At 40.0% G+C, this 21,854-nt stretch overlaps 1 protein-coding gene across 1 annotated transcript; it reads left to right on the forward strand.

The window, feature by feature from the left end:
- Positions 1-11,759: 11,759 nt before the first annotated feature.
- LOC145632046 (putative 1-deoxy-D-xylulose-5-phosphate synthase, chloroplastic) lies at positions 11,760-17,921 on the forward strand. The gene is made up of 10 exons (XM_081684314.1): positions 11,760-12,242; positions 13,155-13,283; positions 13,368-13,532; positions 13,898-14,048; positions 14,966-15,237; positions 15,347-15,620; positions 15,871-16,178; positions 16,292-16,573; positions 16,682-16,966; positions 17,151-17,921. Exons 1-10 carry the CDS (start codon positions 12,129-12,131, stop codon positions 17,298-17,300), a joined length of 2,130 nt encoding a protein of 709 aa, XP_081540440.1. The 5' UTR covers positions 11,760-12,128; the 3' UTR covers positions 17,301-17,921.
- Positions 17,922-21,854: the final 3,933 nt, after the last annotated feature.

Below are 21,854 nucleotides of genomic sequence, written 5' to 3' on the forward strand. Positions count from 1 at the left end.
GGCTCCCTGAACGGGGACCAGATGACGGCTCGAGAATGCTCTCTCTCGGATGTCAAGCCTACGACATCTGCAGCTGTATAGTACAAAGAGCCAATTGATCTTGATGAGGTCAAGGATGACCATCCGGCCCCACTAGCCGTTAAGAAATGAAAGCCTAATCCGCTTGTGGTGGTCAAAAAAGAAAAGCAATAGCAATCACTGACCGGGGAACGGTTAGATGACCTCCGCCCCAAGCTGGCTGGTGAGCACACTAAAATTCCTCTGGACGACAGCCGTCCAAAGCGAACTATTAAGGTGGGGACGGCTACTTTTGCTAAGTTGGGCACAAGTCTGCACCAACTCTTGAAAGCATTCAAAGACATTTTTGCCTTTGAAGTGGAAGAGATACCAGGCATCAGCCCGGATTTTGCTGTCCACAAACTCGCTGTGGATCCCAAAAAGAAGCCCATTTGGCAAAATAAAAGAAACCATGGCGAGGAAAGAAGTCAGGCGGCAGCCGCCGAAGTTAAAAAGTTGTTAGACGCTGGGTTCATTTAGCCATGTAGCTTCCCTGAATGGGTTGCGAATGTTGTGCATGTAAAGAAGCCGAATGGCACTTGGCGCATGTGTGTAGATTACACTGACTTGAATAAAGCATGTCCGATGGATAGTTATCCACTTCCAAAGATCGACAATCTGGTCGACTCTATAGTCGGGCATGCCCTGATGAGTTTTATGGACGCCTATTCAGACTTTCATCAAATTCCCCTTTGGAAAAAGGATCAAGAAAAGACGGCATTTGTCATTTATCAGGGGTTATTTTTTTACAATGTGATGTCGTTTGATTTGAAGAATGCGCCTGCTACTTTCCAACGAATGATTAATACAGTCTTCATTAATCAAATTAGGAGGAATGTGGAGGTGTACATTGATGACATGATAGTCAAATCCAAACAGCAGGCGGATCACCTGTCTGACCTCCAAGAAACATTCGTCACACTCAGGCGGCACAAGGTCATGCTTAATCCAAAAAAGTGTGTCTTTGGTGTTGAGTCTGGGAAGTTTCTCGGATTCTTGATTGACTAAAGGGGGATAGAGGCCAACCCTGAAAAAATACAGGTGGTAATCGACATGCAGTCGCCCCGTTCTGTAAAGAAAGTTCAAAAATTAACCGGTTGTCTGGCAGCTCTAGGAAGATTTCTCAGTCGGTTTGGTGACAAATGCCTCTATTTCTTCCAGGCGATCAAGAAGAAGACTATATTTGAATGGGGGGATGATGCTGAAGCCGCCTTCCAAAAGCTGAAAGCGCATCTGCACTCTTTGCCAAGGTTGGTCAATATTTGCCCAAAGAGGTGCTCTATATGTATTTGGAATTTTCAGATCATGCCCTCAGTGATGTACTCTTAGCTAAAAGAGACGTCATCCAGCTCCCGGTCTACTTCATTAGCCACGTTCTTAAAAACACAGAGCTTCTGTACCCCAAGGTTGAAAATTTTGGTCTCGCCCTTTTCATGGCTGTCAAGAAGTTGAAACCATACTTCTTGGCACATCCGGTCACGGTCTACACTGACCAACCGATCAAGCGGCCAATGACAACCCTGGACTCTTCTGGTCGAATGCTCAAATGGGTTATTGAACTACAGGGACTGGAAATCACTTTCGAACCAAGGAAGGCAATAAATGGGCAAGCATTCGCCGACTTTATTGTTGAAATGACAAGGTCGACTGAGCCGGATCATATCAATCAGGTTTGGAAAGTGTATGTGGACGGAAGCTCCACGATGAACGGCTGTGGTGCAGGCGTAATTTTTAAGTCTCTTGAGGGGGACAAATATGAATATGTACTACGGTTCAAGTTCCAGGCCTCAAATAATGAAGCCGAGTATGAAGCCCTGTTAGCCGGCATTCGGATGTGTAAGGCGGCAGGGGCAACAAGAATTGATGCCTGCTCTGACTCTCAATTGGTAGTAAGCTAATACAATGGTGTCTATGAAGCCACCCATCCGGTTATGATCAAATACTTGCATGCGGTCAAGGCTGAAGCTGGGACACTTGAAGACTTCAAGTTAAGCCAAGTGCCCAGATAAAAAAATAATCAGGCGGATGCTCTGTCCAAACTGGCCTCATCCGCCTTCTGTGAAATGCCTCCGTCAGTCTTCTGGGAAGTCATGGAAAAGAGAAGTATATCTGATGAAGACCCCATTGGAGTACTTGACCGAAGCTCCACCTGGATGGATAACATCCGGGCATACCTAACAGACGGCACCCTCCCAGATTCACCTCAAGAGGCGGTCGTGCTGAAAAAATGGGCTGCAAACTTTGAGATAAGGCAAGGAGAGCTCTTCAAAGCAGGTTTCATGAAGCCTCTTTTGAAGTGTGTGACCCCAGAAAAGGGGCAAGAAATCCTCGAAGAATTGCATGCCGGATACTACGCCTCTCATGTAGGCGGCATATCCTTAGCTGTCAGGGCCAGGCGGCATTACTTCTGGCCGACCCTAGAGTCGGATGCTATGGAGATGGTTAAAAAATGTGACAAGTGTCAAAATTTTGGCAAGCTGATCCATCGTTCGGCCACTCACCTGACGGCCATCCACAATCTTGTGTCGTTTGCTAAATGGGGCATGGAAATTCTTGGTCCATATACGACTGCTCCAGGCGGCAGGCGCTACATCTTAGTGGCTGTGGATTACTTTACCAAATGGGTAGAGGTAGAGGCAGAGGCAGTAAAAAACATCAAGACAAAGGACGTGATTTCTTTCATCTGGAAGAATATCATAACTGGTTTTGAGGTGCCTATGTCTATGCTTTTTAACAATGGTCCTCACTTGAAGACTTGGTTAGGAGATCAGGGGATCTCTAATTATTTTGCATTAGTCGGCCGAACCCAAGCAAACGGCCAAGTTGAAGCCTTCAACAAATTAATCTCAGATGGCATTAAAAAGAAAATTGAGAGAGCTGGAGGCCTATGGGCGGATGAATTACCACACGTCCTGTGGGCCATCAGAACAACCGCAAAAGGGGCGATTGGAGAGACCCCATTCATCATGGTGTACGAGGCAGAAGCTGTCTTGCCTATTGAACACTATAAGCCGACTCTTCGGATTATGCTATATGATGAAGAGGCGAACTGGGAGGCCATGCGCCTGGCATTGGATTCACTTCCAAAGCGCAGGGGCAATGCTGCCTTGTGCCATGAGATCTACCATCTGAGAATGACTCGAGCGTACAAAAAAAGAGTACACAAGCGTCCTTTAAAAGTTGGGGACTTTGTGTTACGGAAAATGGAGGCAGTCAGTAAGGTGAATGAACAAGAGAAGTTAACCCCAAACTTGGAAGGCCCCTACCGAATCTATGAAGAAGTAAGAGGCGACACCTACCGCCTGGAAACACCAGACGGCAGGAGGCTGCCCAGAATCTGGAATGTAAATAACCTGAAGAAGTATTACTTCTGAAATTTGGTAAAGTTTTTTGACTTGTTAATGAAATTTTGCCTTCATTTCATACTTGTCTTTATTTTCTTTTCTTTATTTTGAGCACCGGCTGCACAAAGTGCAGACCAGGCTCATAACAATGAAGGATGCCTCCTGCACTATGTGCTAGCGGATCCTACTTACCATCTATGGTAACGCCTGCACAATGTCCAGGCGGACCAAAATTTTTAATGGCGACGTTGGAGTATCGCCTGCTCAATATGCAGACGACCAACGACGAGATTCTGTGAACTACCGCGTGCCCAATAGACAGACGGCTAAGAACATTCTTAATCTAAATTTAATTTTGGGATCGTTTGCCCCCAACAGCACGCAGACGCCCAAAAGAGAACCCGAATGCACCAAAGCAGTCGGCCTTAAACCTATCCTTAAGCTAGGTTAATAACTTAGTAGCTAACGTCCAAATGACGAGAGGCTAATAACCGGATGAAAAACTAAGCTTTTAACTTAGCATCTAGTCATCTTTTATTTTAAGCTAAGTCAATGACTTAGTGGCTATTCAGTTCTTTAATTGAGGCCAATGGCCGGATACAAATTATTTAAACTACTGTCTCCAACATGAGTATGACTGTCTATTCAAACATGAGTCAGGAAACCGGCAACGTCTATTCAGGCAAATTCGTCGAGGAGAAGCATCTCCCATTTGGGTGGCACATTGCTCTACGAAAACAACAAGCGGCCCTACCAAATGCGCTAAGGCAGCGCTCGCAGTCGTTTAATTTAATCTAACTTGAAATCTAAAAAGCACCGAGTCTTCCGCCTGTTCTAGTAAAGACGGATGACGACCACAGTTTTAGGATTAGAGGCTATCTTACCGCCTGTCCTTACTATGGGGCAAGGCAGGCGGATCAATATGTTCTTAATTAAAATGTTAAGTTAAAAGACTTAGCAATTTTTCCATATTACGCGAGGCCTTTGGCCGGATGTATTTATGGAACCATTTTCTCTATATGGCCGTCCACCGCTTGGTTTGGGGCAATCACCATAGTGATTGATTGAATCAGAAACCATTCATACTCTTTAAAGTATAAAAATTTCTAAGTCAATCAATCCATTCAACCGAAACCAAGCGACATCCTGCCAGGGGTAAGAACGTTCGCATACTATACAGGTTAAAATACTTAGCCAAAATTCTATGCATGAAATTCTATGCATGGAAATTGAAAGCTTTGAAAATTTTTAAAGCATAAACACTAATATAAAGAAAATCGGTCAAACAGTCGGATGCTTCATAAAAACAACAGCCGTCAAAGTTGACGACTGCGAATGTTAACTGGCAAAGCCAGGAATTGTCAAATTACCCGACCCCTTGGTCGGTAAAGATACATAGTTACTCGGCACGCAGGCCGGAAAAGCAGAATAAATGGCCATTCGGCCACGGAAAGAAAAAACATAAAGCTCAAAGATCAGGGGAGCTTCTCAACATTGGCATCCGCCTTTTCCTTCGACGCATGCTCCTTTGAATTCCTCATCTTCCTCCTGATCATCCTCCTCGTCCCCAGAACACGAGCTGCCAGACGAGCTGGATTCCTTGGAGGCATTCAAGGTAGCAGCCTCCTTCTCGGACGCCTCTTGAGCTACCCTGAGGAGTCGGGCATTGAACTCGTCGTTTGCCTTATCAAACTGGGCCTTCCAAGTTTGATAATCGGTAAACGGCTGAATAACTGCCCAGGCCGCGCGCATGATGGCCTCATTATCGTCCATCATTTGTTTGACCAAGGCATGTTTCTCCTCCTCCATCAAGGACCTATACTTGGTCCGGAGTTGGGTCTCCTGGTTGCTCAGCCGCCCTCGGAGTCTCTTGACCGTCTCCCCTAGGTTAGACGCCTTGGATTCCGCCTCCTTGAGAGTCTCCAACTTCTCCTCAAGGCCCTTGACCTGCTCCTGGAGCTCCTTCACCCGCTGCTTTGCTGCGTCCAAGTTCTGCTGGTTTTGCAGATTTGCTAACGCCTGGGAATACAACATATCAAGTGTCAAAATCTCATTTTGAGCAATCTCAAACTGAGCTTTGTCCAGAGTAGAGGCGGCCTGAGCATTTGCTGCCTTTACCTCCCTGGTCTTCTTATTGAGTGGCCCTTTGAGACCGCTCACGCGCAGCATAGCCTGCAGTCATCCTAAACAAGGAAATTCATTAGAAACTATTCGGCAAAAAATATTAACCAAGTTATAAGAAGAAGTTTTACTTTGCAAAGAAGTGCCAAAATTCCATCAAGGTCAAGGATGTCGACCCCTCTGACGGCAGCCTTGTCCTCAGGATCAAGTGTCCTGAGCATCCGTTTGGCCATCTGGAGGACAATTGGCCTCATTGGAGCATCTATCAATACAAATACAACTAAGTTAAGACTTTGAAAAAAGTTGCACTTCATAAAGCGCATGGTCGGATGGCCGGATGATTTACCTCCTTCTCCCCCTGCGGCCTCACTGCCGCCTGCTGTGTCACCGGCAGTGGTGAGTGGTTGTTTGCCACTCTTCGACACTCGTTGTTGAGCGTCCGGCTTTGTTGGAGTTTGGGTGGGGGAAGAGGTGCCCGTTCTCTTCTAAGGCTTAGTGGCGACGTGTTTCCTGCAATTCTGGGAAACGTCGCCAGCCGACTGCTTGCGCAGTTTGGGGTCCGGTTAAGAAGAGGGGGCAGGCTTTGATGAGCCACCCTGAAAAGAATTCTAAGTATGAGTCCTTGAGATAAAATATACTAAGTATTTCATTGAAGAAAATTTGCAAGAGCTGAACGGTTCGTTACCTTAGGAGTGCCGCCTGGCGGCTGTTCATCCGCCTGCTTGAGGTTCAAGCGGTAGAAAGCGGCAGAGATAACTGGCTTCTTGTGAGGGGAAGCTTGGCCATTGCTTTGTCTGCAACAAACAACAAAAAGAGTTAGCAATTAAATAAATAAACAAAGTGGGTAGCAAAGCAAATAAATTCATGCGGCCAGCTACCTCTCGACATCTCAGTAATAAGGCCGCAGGCGGCCAAGTACGTCCCGTCCGAGAGCCACTCGAATATGAGAATATAGCTTTGGGGGGTGACTTCCTTGACCCCCGTCTCGTTGTTCATTCGGACAGCCCTAGTAAAAAGGCCTCGATCAAAAATCTCCTCCTGTGCCCACCTGGGAACAGGCAGAAGGGCTTTCTTCCCAGCCAAGAGGAGTGGATACTAGGTCCAGCGGTTGTACCGCTTGTTTCTTTGGAGGTTTGGGGAAGAGACTATGTAAAATTAAGTTCTCTAGTCCTTCCATTTGTTCTCTTTCCCCAGCGTCCTCATATAACGGGTGTGGCTGGTCAGAGTAAACCAACCGATCCCGCTTGGATTGGGAGTCCTGCTCAAGTAATGCATGTGAGCAAACGCCTCGAAGCTGGGCTCCACCTCTAGCATCTCATAGGCGGCAACGTAGCCCAAAATTTTGACCTAAGAATTGGGGGCTAGTTGCCAGATACCTAGCTGGTATCCGTCCAAAATCCTCTCCACGGCCGGATAGAGAGGGAAGCGAAGTCCTGCCTGGATGGCTGCTTCGTAGCAGCCAAAGCACTGGTCACCATAGCAGGCCATCTCAGACCTGGTGACCGTGTCTATAGCATCCGGCACGGACAGAAGAAACCCATGTCCCATGACATGGGTAGAAAGAAATTTGGTAAGATCATCCTTCATGATCTTCCGCCTACCTTCTGGGACGTGCAGATAATAAGGCGCACGTTCATGCCACCGGAAGCAGACAACTCCTCCCGGCCCTCTCCCCTCTCAACGGAGAGGGACTCTCTGGTAGCTTGAAGGTGTGACTGCGCCTCCTCCGAGTCAAGGGGGACGCAGTTGGAAGATGAAGACGCAGAGTCATCATCAGAGCTCTCTTCTAAGATGGGGGCCCGCTGGCTGGAACCAGTAGTGTCCTCCCCCTGCTCATCATCCAGCACCGATCCACTTGGCCCGGGGTTCTCATACTCTTTGTCACACTCTTCCAAGAATGAGTCATTGGGGGTGTAGACGGTGCTAGGGGGTTCCTTACTTATTTCCGATACAGGCGCCCTAATGGAGCCGTCAGAAAAAACAGTCTCACTGTCCGAATGGTACCAAGAACCATCCATCCTATAGCTCCTTGTCGTCTGCTTTGTTCTGGCCATCGTCGACTGTAGGGGCACAAACACTGTCGGATTTGGAGATGTACTTAAGGAAAAGTTCTCGAATGAGCATTCGACACTCCTAGTTCTAGATTCAGCCGTCCCTAGTGACCGACTGATCACTAATCTAGGCCGTGCCGGGTGCGTTTGGGAAACCATTTTTGATAAAGAAAAAATGCAAAGAAATAAGTAAAGAAGGGATCAGGCGGTTACCTTAGAAGAAAGTAACAAGAGTCGTTGGTCTGGGGCATCTGGTTGAGCAGGCGAACTAAGAGGGCCGACTATCGGATGCTGAAGAAGTCAAAGTCTTTGCAAGTCAAATTCAAAGATTCTCCCAAAGATTCACGCAAATGTGAATGCAAGGGGGTCAACCTCTCTATTTATAGAGGGGAAAAATTCAGGGTAAAACCCTAGAACTAAGTGAACAGTAAAAAGTAACTTTTAGGCCATTCATAGCCTGACACCTGTCACAAGCGTCATGTGCCAAGCACGTGACCCATGTGAGGGGCAAATGTTCTGGGTATTTTATACCCTGCCAAGTGGCCCAATCAGAGTTTGACATGTGTCACTGGAAGGGGCGCCAATTCGGACCTTCCAAATGGTGACACGTGTCAAGCAGATATAGCTCCTGATTTGGGGTATTTAATAACCCCCAGTGGACCAATGAGAGAGCAACACGTGTCGCCCTGGGAGGCGCCCAAATGGCCTCTCCAGATGTGTGACACGTGTCACTTAGATTTCCCTTCTCAAAAGGCGGCCTTCAAGGCCAAAACTTTGAGGGTGCCGCAAAACGGCGTGCCCTAATCCCTAGGTCATCAAACCCTAGGGAGGGCACACTTCCCAAGGACCCTATAAATAGGGACAGTCCCCTCATTTATGGGGACACATTACGTTAATTATTGCAATTATTACTGAGATGTCGTTCTCAAGAAACAGACAACACCTGAGCTTGGAGTCCGAGCAGATAACTTAATTTCCGCACGTTTTATTTCGAACACTTTACTAACTTAATCTTCGGAGGCGAACCACCGACCATCCGGCGGTCCGTTTGTTTTGCAGGTACTGCAACCTTGTGAATCCAGTCTTGAGCTGTAATTTCCCCGAGGGACACGAAAAACCCCGAAACAGCTATTTTTTTTGTTGTGGATTCTTTGGTGAGCAAATTGGGGTTCTCTTTTTGGTTGTTGCAATCCCATTGTTGCTTCCTCTGAACTTTTGTTGTTTCGTGGCATGTCGGTTGTTCGAATTACTCATCAAAGTTGAATTACCATCGACACTAGCATGCATTACATTTTTTACAGCTTTGCCGCCAAATTAAACAAAAAACGTAAGAAAATAAAATGGCATGGTTAACCCTAAAGGGTAAGAGAGTTTTCCCTCATTGATTTCACCATTAAAGTTGAATTTTTCTCTGCTTGTAACATTTCTCTATTAATGGCTAAGCAAGTAAAACGTCGATAATGGCAGCAAAGATGGAGAAACTAAACAATTTTCTCTAATAATGGTGAAGCAAACAAGAAAAAGTAAGGAAAAATATGTATTTGTTATATGTTCTCCATTAATGGCCTTTGTCTTTATCTCTCCTATGCAAGAAGACCTCAACAAGTTTGCTGAATATAGTATTGATACTTTCAATTATTTCACCTCACATTGAGTTAAATTGCTAACAGCCCTAACGATGGTTAGTACAAAAGTTGTTCACTCTGTCAAATGCCTTTTAGCTTGCTAGGTTGCTAGCTGGACAATTGTCTTGAAATTTTTTTTTTACCCTCTAATTTTGCAGATCCCAAGACATTTTTATAACTTTATTATAATTATGCCACTTGATAACATCAACATTTATTTGATGTTTATCAATGAGATTAACTTTGATTTCTTAGGATTTGTTACAAAAATAAATAAATAAAATTTAGAAATAGACAAGTATGGTCTTGAACCCAAACCTGATCTTCCCCTCACACTAACAAAACTTATAAATAGCTATCCTTATTGTTAAAGCAATGTTGATGAACATGTTCTAAAATAATATAAATTATTATAATTATTAAACAAATTTGGAGGACATTTCTTAAGAAAAACAATATTTTTGTAGGGGGTAGCACATGACCAATGACACCCATGCGCTAATGCGGATCTGCCAATGTTTTCATGGTTATAAAAAGAGGAAAGATAATTACTTGTCAACATTGCTTTTATACACTTGTATATTCCAATTTTTTGCTAATTAAATGAGTCATTCAAATAATTTATTGTTGTATTGAAATCATCAACCAACATCTATTACACTAAGGTATTGTTTGGGTCGGTTAGTTATCCTACTAACTTTTTGTCATTTCTACAATTCTCAAATCCTCGTGAAGATGTGCTTCAATATCAAATTACTACATCTGTTTCGAAACAAATGCCCTAATTGACTGGCATATTTGCTTAGGCATAACTTTGATGAATAATTTATTTAATTATGAACAACTAGAATTTATAAAAATTTAGTCATCATTATTCATTAGTAAGCATATATTGGTACAATATCAACAAATACCACCATCACTATTTTAAAAATTACAGTATGCATAAAACACCATCACAGGTTCAATAAAGTAATGTACAATAATACAAAAGTGAAAATATACCTTTATACAAATTCTTCCTCCGTTTCAATATAAATGCCCCATTTTGAATTTCTTTTGGTACTTCACTTAAGCCACCTTGACCAACGTTAATGATTTATAATTAAGAAAATATATATTCATCTATACGTGCTTGTCTGAATTGAGGAACTAGAATTGGAGGAAAGTTAGGCATTTACAAATGCATATCAAGGGGTATTCATGTAATTATACATATGTACAAACGAATGCATATTCTGGTGTCATTGGATTATCAAATGGTACCACTTAATATATAGTGATACTATATATGCACATAATGGTATTATATATGCATTCAGTTGTACAAAATTTATGCATAAATACTACCTCCGTTATAGGTTATGTGCAACGATTTGACATAAAAGAGAGAGGGAAAATGTCTAATCGTTGCATATAACCTTTAACGGAGGTAGTAGTACCACTGAGGATTCAATGGTACCATATAAACTTTCAGTGGAACAATCAACATGTGGTCGCCCATCACGTGATACAATCCGACCAAAAAATAGGTAGGGTCCACCTACAGACCTCTTTCTTCCTATCTCTCTCATCTTTTCTCTCTCTATCATGTGTTGTAATAATATTTTAATCAATGTTATGCATTTACAAATGCCTAACTTTCTTCCCTTTAAAGTTCCTCGTCTGAATTATCTCAAGTTATGATTTTCGAAAATAAACTTTTTTATTTTTCGAGTTTACATATCAGTCAAAATTTTACATTGGCATATATGTTTAGTTTAATTGGGACATTTATTTTAAAACAGGTGGAGTACAAGTAGGAATGGCAACGGATCGGATTCGGGTCGGATGTGGCTAAATCCGAATCCGATCCGTTTAGTAAACGGACCCTGGACTTGGATCCGAATCCGAGTCCGAATCCGAAAAATCCGAGTCCGAATCTGATCCGACTCGTAATTTTCGGATCTGAATCTGGTCCGTTTATTCGGACCTCCGAAATGGTCCGAATATTTTTTTTTATTTTTATTTTTTGTAATGTCATATATCTATAATTGCTTGTATTGTCATACCAATTAAAGTATAAACATAACATATTTAAATTATAAACTAAGTTACATAACAAAATTTTGCTACAAAACAAGCAAATAATTGTCCCAAGTTATAGAGCATATGCTTACACTCTCGGATTCGGACTTGGATTGGACTCCGTTGGACTTTGCGTAGGGTTCAAGTCCGATCCACCTCCTATTCGGATTCGGATCTATTTTATCGGATTCGGATTCGGACTAATTTTAAACAGATTCGAATCGGATTTTTTTCCTTCGGATCGGATCGGATTCGAATCGAACTCGGATTAAATTGCCATCCTAAGTACAAGAGAAAACCGAAATAGAAAGTTGAGTTGACAAGATTATCCAATGAGACAATCACTAGTCACTATTCATTCCAACAAGGTAAGCTATCTTCTCTCTATCCACTTAAAGATTTCTGATGACGTGGTCCAATCAAATCACCCCAAATCACCTCCCTAATAAAATCTTGAGTTTTTAGGTGCATTGCATGCAAAAACAAATCAAGCTAAACAAACATGGGCAATTTGGCAATACTCAGTGCTCACTTTTAAGTGGTAACGCCTATGACAGCATTTCACTCATTGTTAGTGCACATTCTCCATTGCCTACCGCACAAATCATCCTCTCTTTTCTTCTCTTTTTACTTCAATTTTTAACTTCATTACCAAAGAAAAACCAATAACAATAGTTTTATTTCAATTGGGTAATTCAATAGTTCCCATTTTGTGAAGATTTTGTTACTTAAATTTTCTGGGTTATTTGATTATTGGTTGATTTTTGATCAAGAATTTAGATTGATTTCTGGGTTTGATTCAAAATTGAAAATTTGTTTCTGGGTTTTGGTTGAATTTGCATATAGAAGTTTGAGTGTAAAAAATGGCGTTTTGTTTGAGTTCAATGGCTGTACATTTTGGTCCAGTAGTTAGTTCAGATCTGCTCAAGCCTCAATTAACAAGGAGCAAAAATCTGCAAAATCTACCTAAACAGCAGGTTGATTTTTTATTTTTTATTTATTCAAATTATGCTTGGATAATTTTGGAATTTATTGGTTGTTACACGGCTTATTCTTCTTTATTTCATAAAAGTCAAATAAATGATTAAAATGTTGTTATCATATCATTTTGCATTTACCAAAAAAAAAAAATCATTTTGCATGGGTTGGAAATTACAGAGTTCAATTATTCTTATGAAATAGTTAGAAATTTGATATGTCTTGCTTCGTAATTTGTACTCCTTTAGTTTCTTTTTGTTTGTCCTAATTAAAATCTTCAGTTTGAGGAGGGAGTTTTGAATATATATACATTTAAAAAATATTTTATAATGAAGGTATCAATGCTCATTGCTCAAACATGTGTATTGAAAATTGTGAAAAAACAAATGAGATAAATAAAAAGGAATGGAGGGAGTAATTATGAATTATGGATAGTTTAGTAACAAATTTTGGGTTAATTCACTCAAGTACATGAAACAAATGAATTTAAAAATTTTAATCCTTTTTGCATGCATTGGATAAAACTTAGCTTCTCTGTTTCAATGATGTGGTAAGAAATAAAAATCATTTTTGCTAATGAACAATTTGGTGAAAGTAAGTGAAATTCATTGATTTACATCAAATAATAATACAAGTTAAAAGTCTACTCTTTATGCAGGCTTTGGCTATTATTCAGTTACTTTGCTACATGGATGAGTCACCCAATTTATTCCAATCTTGCTAGAATTAAAGGAATGATTTTGTGACAAATGCGGGTTGATTAATAGATTAACATTTATAATCAAGATTAAAAAATCTATTCATTGATTTGTAATAACGATTTTGGTGGAAATTAAATTTATTCTTGTGAAGTGATGAGTAATTAGTTTACAAAGTATTGTTTTCTTATATATTTATTTAACTTTGTTCAGGTGAAAAGAAGACCTGGTAATGTAAGGGCATCATTGACAGAAAGTGGAGATTATTACTCAGAAAGACCACCTACTCCCCTTTTGGACACAATTAACTACCCCATTCATATGAAAAACTTATCTGTTAAGGTAAATTATTCTGTGTATGTTTCTGGCATTAACTAAATTAAGTTTATTATATTTAGCAAAATTTGATGATTAGTGTCAATGCAGGAGCTTAAACAATTAGCAGATGAGTTACGGTCTGATGTGATCTTCAATGTGTCTAAAACTGGCGGTCACCTTGGTTCTAGCCTCGGGGTTGTGGAGCTCACTATAGCTCTTCATTATGTCTTTAATGCACCTCAAGATAGGATATTGTGGGATGTTGGTCATCAGGTATTGATCTGAACAATGTTCAGATGACATGCAATGTTGATTCTGACACTTTTAATCAAAAAATTTGTTGTGGCTACATGAATATTTTGAATCAAAAGATCTACACTAATGATCTTTTATAGTATGTTATTACGCCTCAGCAATCATTTATTACTTTGATTACAATAATATTGTAGCCATTGTAAAAGCTTACATAGAAAATCTTTAATTCTAAATGTGGCTAGTTGCTGAGTTCTATTTTTAAAAACCAATTAAATGCATACTTATTATTGATGAAGTTTAAAACATGCTTTTAGAGGATGTGATGTGAGAGGGTTTTTTCTTGATATTTACATCCGGGAATATGTGCTTTTCATTATTTGCAGTCTTACCCACACAAGATCCTGACTGGAAGAAGAGATAGGATGAGAACATTGAGACAGACGAACGGGTTGTCAGGATTTACAAAGCGCGGGGAGAGTGAATTTGATGCCTTTGGTGCAGGTCATAGTTCAAACAGCATTTCTGCTGGCTTAGGTAAATTCCTATTCTTAAAATCATTTTAGTTTTTACTTGGATAATTGGTTTCAACATTCAAGGACGTTAGGAAGTAGGTTACATTCTCTTCAACTAAATAAGGTGTTGTAATATTAATTTTCTAATCTTTGGTTTGGTCTGTATTCTACTGGTTATATCTGATTTTTTGGTTTGACTGAAACTTGACTGTATTTATTCTTTAATACTTTAGAAAAATAATTTATAAGGATATAGATTCTTAGATTTGTTTAAATATGTACTTTCGAAATATCTATTTTTTTTGTTATTTTTATTAAAAATGAATTGAATATATTTTGCTTTGCAATAGGCAGATGGTAGTAAGAAAATCTGCTATGGTCTGATACTTATAAAAATAATAAATGTAATAAGCTTATAAAACGAGTTTCTGATAATTACACCTCATCTAAATGGTTTGATATTTAATTTTGATGTTATTTACACCAAACCTTAAAAAAAAAGAATTTTCAAATAAGATGTCATTGGATTAGTATTCATGTGTATTTTTCCAATATGAAATGATCCTAATTAATTTTAATACAAAAAGAAAAATCTGGACTTGTGTATAGCTAATGATGCAATATATATGTTTATATTGCTTTCGAGACATCCTTGGATGCCTAGCTGAGTCATTAGACTCTGGCACTTTTTAAAAATATTTATAATTTCCTATTTCTTTGTTAGTAGTGATTGGAGCATTTGACTAAAATATTAATTGGCTGAAGAGTAAAGTCTACTTAACAGTTGCTTTATACATTATTAACTTCTATTGGCTTATGAAAAGATTATAACTTCTTTTTCCCTTGCAGGTTAATAGAATTTCACCTCATTTAACTAGATATTTTACTAGTACTTGCTCGTTTACTAAAAAGATTGTTAGGTTGTTATCATTTGTATAGGTATGGCCGTAGGAAGGGATCTAAAGGGTAGACAGAACAATGTACTTTCCATTATAGGCGATGGTGCCATGACTGCCGGCCAAGCCTTTGAGGCAATGAATAATGCAGGATACCTGGACTCTGACATGATTGTCATTCTCAATGACAATAAACAGGTCTCTTTACCCACTGCCAGTTTGGATGGGCCTATTCCTCCAGTTGGAGCTCTTAGCAGTGCATTGAGTCGATTGCAGTCGAACAAGCCTCTTCGAGAATTAAGAGAAGTTGCCAAGGTATTGTATGAAATACAGTACATGTTTAAGCAAAAACTCAAACTTAGGGAGTAAACAAGGTATTGACTGGCATGATTGATGGTTTGTGTCATCATTGAATTTATTGCAGGGAGTAACCAAACAAATAGGAGGGCCCATGTATCAGCTAGCTGCCAAAGTTGATGAATATGCCCGAGGCATGATCAGTGGTACAGGATCAACTTTGTTTGAAGAGCTTGGACTCTACTACATTGGTCCTGTTGATGGTCATAATATAGATGATCTTGTAGCTATACTTAAAGAGGTTAAAAGTACAAAAACCACCGGTCCAGTGCTTATCCATGTTGTGACAGAAAAAGGAAGAGGTTACCCTTATGCTGAGAAAGCTGCAGACAAATACCATGGTATACATATCTTTCCAAATGCCAGTTTTTAGGCCACAGTACTACTTTTAATGAATGAAAGGCTAGCCTTTAAATTATTTACTATTTTTTTTTTATCAAATTTTGATCTTGTCCCACTTTAATTTTTTACAGTTTATATTCTCATGGAATTGTTAAAGATTTGTTATTAAAATGATGAAGAAACTAAAGCTAATAATTCACTTGGATAATGTGCATGACTGTTGTTTAAAACATATTTCTCATCATGTAGGGGTGACCAAATTTGATCCAGCCACTGGCAAGCAGTTCAAAGGCCAATCAACTACTCAGTCGTATACATCTTACTTTGCCGATGCATTAGTTGCAGAGGCAGAGGTGGACAAAGATATAGTTGCTATTCATGCTGCCATGGGTGGTGGAACAGGTTTAAATCACTTTCTACGACGCTTTCCTTCACGCTGCTTTGATGTTGGGATAGCTGAACAACATGCTGTAACTTTTGCTGCTGGATTGGCTTGTGAAGGGCTCAAACCTTTTTGTGCAATTTACTCATCTTTCATGCAAAGGGCATATGATCAGGTAAAACTTCTAGTCATCTTCACATAGTAGATCACATTCTTAGCGACAAATCACTTTCTTTACTGTTTCTATGGTAACTTTTTGCTAAAAGTCACGTTGGTTTTTATGTACAGGTAGTTCATGATGTGGACTTACAAAAGATACCAGTGAGGTTTGCAATGGACAGAGCAGGCCTTGTAGGATCCGATGGCCCTACACATTGTGGCGCTTTTGATGTAACATTTATGGCTTGCCTCCCCAATATGATAGTAATGGCGCCATCAGATGAGACAGAACTATTCCACATGGTCGCCACTGCTGCTGCTATTGATGATAGACCTTCTTGCTTTCGTTACCCCAGGGGAAATGGAATTGGTACAGAGTTGCCACCAGGCAATAAAGGCATTCCACTTGAGGTGAGCCTTAGCCTTAATTTTGTACTCCTACTCTCCTACATGCTGATCGATAACGTTTATTTCCTGTACATCAAGTATTCTCATTAGAGTTAAAATCATATGTGACAGATTGGACGAGGCAGGATATTGAAAGAAGGCGATAGAGTAGCACTGCTAGGTTATGGTACAGTAGTTCAGTACTGCATGGCTGCAGCAGCTTTGGTTGAATCTCATGGCTTGAATTTGACCGTAGCAGATGCCCGCTTTTGCAAACCACTAGACCATGCACTAATCCGTAGTCTAGCAAAATCCCATGAAATTCTAATCACTGTTGAGGAAGGATCTATTGGAGGTTTTGGATCTCATGTTGCCCAGTTTATGGCTCTTGATGGCCTTCTTGATGGCAAGCTAAAGGTACATATGTGGTCAACATATTGTTTTTTATTTAATAGGTGTAAACTCTTTTATATCAGTAAATTCATCTATAAAAAGATTTGAATTGCAGTATGTGGTAGTTTACATACTAAAACTCTTGATAAGATGTGGAAGTAGTTATATTAATTCCCTGTGTTCTAAAATCTTTTTAATTTGTTTGCAGTGGCGGCCTTTGGTCCTCCCAGATCGATACATTGAGCATGGCGCACCAGGAGACCAGTTGGCTGAAGCGGGGCTTACGCCATCACATATTGCTGCGACAGTATTCAATATCCTTGGGAAAACAAGGGAGGCTCTTGAAGTCATGACATAGAATGAAAAATTTTCAAGCCATTATTTACAAGTGATATACAAGTTGCAACACCGCAATATTTTATCGCTTGTGAATGAATAGGTGACTGTTAGATTGGTACATAAGTAGTGAGTTTGTAGCATGGAAACCACAGATGATGTAACATGGTAGCTATTTTGATATTTAGCACCTTCAGAAGGTTTATAGATGTCCCAAGTCGACGTAATACATGGACAATATGCCGCAGCTAGTGGAGATGTACATAGTTTTATTGATGTAGCAATTGGGCAAAGTTATAACCTGCCTTTACATTAGCAAAGAAAGCGGAAACAATTTCAAGGTGGTTGAAGATTGTAAGTGCATATATGCTCACAGATAAATCAAATGAGCTTTGAATGAAGTTGTAAAACAGGAAGTTGGGGTTATTACTAAATGGCAGAGTTTGCAAAGACTGATTTGCCCATGAAACGTACGATTCGGAGGCTCTGGATTCGAATGAAGCTTTTGTATTGCGTTGGAAAGCAGCAGGCTTTTATTTACTCTCCTACTTGTTAGACTCTTACAAGTATTAATGAAATTGATGATGACAGAAAATTAAACTTCAATCAAACAGTAAATTGAATCAGCAAAGTTCTTCTTTCATTGAATTCCAGAAAATGAGTTCATACATTTGAGAAGCTTGTAGAAGAAGAAATTTGAGAGGAAAAACTAGAGAGAGAAAAACAGAAAATTGATCACACAAAAGTTGTGTATCATTACATTAGCAAAAACTAAGATATGACTATATATAGTCTGTTATTACAAAACCAAATGGTAACAAACTTATTGCCACGTCATCCCGTAATTTCAGGAAGTTAGTTATAACTAACTTTTATCCAGAAATCTCAAGAAGCTTCTCGTCCTATGCTGCTGAATCATCAAGATCCTGGAATGCTGACTTGAATTAAACCCTCCATAACCTTCTCCCTAGTGAGCTGATGATTGTTGCTAATGCTGCTGATTGCTGACTTGAATTAAACCCTCCGTAACTTAGTTGCATACTTGATGATTGCTGCTAATGCTGCTGTAGTGAGCTGAGGCTTGTTGCTGCTGGAAGCAGGACAATCTCCAATACCCCCCCCCCCTCAAGCTAGAGGATGATTGAGCATCAATCAGTCCTAGCTTGGAACACATATTAGAATGCTGGGGAGAACACAAGGACTTGGTGAAAATATCAGCAAGCTGATATTGACTGGGCACAAAACTGAGTTGAATTAAACCCTCCATAACCTTCTCCCTAGTAAAATGGCAATCCAATTCAATGTGTTTTGTACGTTCATGGAAAATTGGATTTTTTCCAATATGAATTGCAGCCTGATTATCACAATTGAGCTTTACAGGCTTCAAATCCTGAACTCCAAACTCCTGCAACAGTCTGACTAGCCAGGTAACCTCAGGCTTCAAATCCTGAGCTTTACAGGCTTCAAATCCTGAACTCCAAACTCCTGCAACAGTCTGACTAGCCAGGTAACCTCAGAGGATGCTGCTGCCATGGCCCTGTATTCAGCTTCAGAAGAAGATTTTGAGATTGTTCCCTGCTTCTTGGATTTCCAGGATACTGGAGAATTGCCTAGTAACATAACATATCCAGTCACTGACCTCCTAGAATTTGGACAAGAAGCCCAGTTAGAGTCAGAGTATGCTTGCAAAGTCAACTGATCTGTGGCATGTAATAAAATGCCCTGTCCAATAGTACCAGCCACATATCTGAGAACATGATGAAGAGCCTGAAAATGAGGTACCCGAGGCTGCTGTAAAAATTGGCTGAGAGTCTGAACAACAAAAGACAAATCAGGTCTGGTGTGAGTGAGGAAGTTCAGTTTCCCAACTAGACACCTGTAAAAGACAGGATCAGAATAAAAATCTCCAACATCACTCAGCAACTTGAAGCTAGGTGGCAGAGGAGTTTTAGCTTGCTTGGATAAATCCAGATTGCAGACTTCCAAAAGTTCCTTGGTGAACTTCTTCTGAGATAGAACAATTCCTTGATTAATGTAACATACTTCAATGCCAAGGAAGAAATGTAATTGACCCAAGTCTTTGATACTGAAAACCCGGTGCAAATGAGCCTTTAAATCTAGTATAGTGCTTGTATTAGAGCCTGTGATGATAATATCATCAACATAAACAGCTGCAATTGTGATATCACCTGCAGTCTTGTTAATGAATAGAGAGTAGTCATTTTTAGACCGGAAAAATCTTTTATCAAGAAACTCAGCAGTCAATCTAGCAAACCACTCCCTAGATGCTTGCTTTAAACCATATAAAGATCTTTTAAGCCTGCAAACAAGATTGTTTGGTTGTGAACACCCTCAGGAACCCTCATATATATTTCTTCAGTGAGATTCCCATGCAAAAATGCATTATTGATGTCAAGCTGATGCAGCATCCACTTCTTACTTGCTGCAAGAGACAAAAGACATCTGACAGTTGCCATCTTAACAACTGGGGAGAATGTTTCTTCAAAATCAATGTCATACCTCTGTGTATAACCTTTGGCAACTAGCCTTGCTTTAAATCTCTCAATTGAACCATCAGCTTTTAACTTTACTTTATACACCCATTTGCATCCAATTGCTTTCTTCCCTTTAGGAGGCTGAACAAGCTCCCAAGTTCCATTAGATACCAGGGCATCAACCTCCTTTCTCATGGCTTCAACCCACCTGAGTTCTGTAACTTGACTAGCATGACATACAAAAGCTCTGAAAGGGGAAGGCATGTCATCAAATTTGACTATATTGCACCAGTGTTGATTATTGACAGCAATGCCAGCATAATCAACCATCCAAAAAGGAGGTTTATGAGGTCTATCAGAATGTCTAGTAGGTTCTGGAACAGGAATAGAGTGAATAGGTTGATGAAATGGTGAAGTGTTTGAGGATTCTGGTGATATTTGCTGATTTTCAGAAGAATTTGTGGAAACTGGGGAAATTTGTGGAGTTAAGGAGGTAGGATTAGATTCAGAACTACTAGGATCAATGAAATCAGTTTCCAATTGAAAAGGTTCAGGGATAACAAAAACACCATCAAAAGTTAAAGGTGTGCAGGCTGGGAGAAAAATGGTTAAAGGTTTGGGATTAGAATGATGAAAGGGGAGATGTTTTTCATGGAAAATCACATCTCTTGAGATAATCACTTTTTTTCTCTCAAGGTCATAAAAAGTTTATAAGCTTTTTGATCAGGTGGGTAGCCAATTAGAACACAAGGAACTGCTCTTTCATCAAATTTGCTCCTGTTAGACTTCAATGTAGAAGCATAACAAAGACAACCAAATACTCTGAGATGATCCAGACTTGGCTTAACTCCCATTAATTTCTCATAGGGTGAAATGAAACCAACACTACTCAAAGGCATCCTGTTGATCAGATGTGTTACACACAGAAGGCATTCACCCCAAAGATGAATAGGAACCTTAGACTGAAAGTATAAAGCCGTGGCTGTTTCAAGAAGATGTCTGTGTTTCCTTTCCACCACACCATTTTGTTGTGGTGTGTCTACACAGCTTTTCTGATGTATAATACCATGAGATTGATAAAAAACAAGCATATCACCTTCACACAGTTCTTTTGCATTATCAGATCTAATGCATTTAATACTTGCATTGAACTGATTATGAACAAAATTAGCAAAGCATTCAACAATTTTCACAGCATCAGTCTTGTTTTTCATCAAATAAGTCCAAGTATGCCTTGTAAAATCATCAACTATAGTAAAAAACCAACTATAGCCATCATGTGTAGATACTCTATAGGGTCCCCAAGTATCAATGTGTAGTAACTCAAAACTGTGAAGTGTTTTTATACAGCTTTTGGGAAAAGACAACCTAGTTTGTCTAGCTCTAGGACAAACTTGACAAATGCAATCATTATCAATAGTAGAAGAAAACATTGTATTGATATGATGCAATTTATTAGAGGGAATGTGTCCTAACCTCAGATGCCACAACTTAGCTTCTTCTGAACTGGCTAGACAGACTGAACCCAACTCTGCTGGCTTACTTATTGCTATAAACTTTGATGAATCTGGTACTGCATAGAGTCCCGACTCCAATTTACCAAGAACTAGGGAAGTGTTCTTGTTGTGATCCTGAAGGATGCATGTATCATGAGTGAATTTAATGTCACAACCAAGGTCTCTGCAAAGCTTGTGTGTTGAAATCAGATTGAACTGAAATCCAGGCACATGTAAAACATTTCTAAGTTCTATTCCATTTTTGAACTTAACAGTGCCAATGTGTTCAACTATTGCTTGTTTTCCATCAGCAACATTTATAGAATTGGGAATTTTAGTATATTTGATATAGGAATCAAATAAATCAAGAGAAGAACACATGTGATCTGTGGCTCCACTGTCAATAATCCACTTGCTATTAAAACAGGACAGAAAACAAGTACCTGCCACATATGCTGAGTGAACTTGCCCTTGTCTTGTTCCTACTGGAATGCTGGTGTCATGACTGCTCTGACTGGCTCCCTGATTCATGAACTCCAAGAACTGGTTATATTGATCCATAGAGATGTGTGCAGGCTCATTATC

Source organism: Chenopodium album, chromosome 5, assembly GCF_948465745.1.
Source record: "Chenopodium album chromosome 5, dcCheAlbu1.1, whole genome shotgun sequence".
Classification (NCBI taxonomy): domain Eukaryota; kingdom Viridiplantae; phylum Streptophyta; class Magnoliopsida; order Caryophyllales; family Amaranthaceae; genus Chenopodium; species Chenopodium album.

Excerpts from the sequence above, each read along its gene's own strand:
- LOC145632046 (XM_081684314.1), top strand. The coding sequence starts at position 12,129 with ATGGCGTTTTGTTTGAGTTCAATGGCTGTACATTTTGGTCCAGTAGTT. Across the intron at positions 13,284-13,367 it reads TGAAAAACTTATCTGTTAAG|GAGCTTAAACAATTAGCAGA; the intron begins GTAAATTATTCT and ends GTGTCAATGCAG. Across the intron at positions 16,574-16,681 it reads ATAAAGGCATTCCACTTGAG|ATTGGACGAGGCAGGATATT; the intron begins GTGAGCCTTAGC and ends CATATGTGACAG.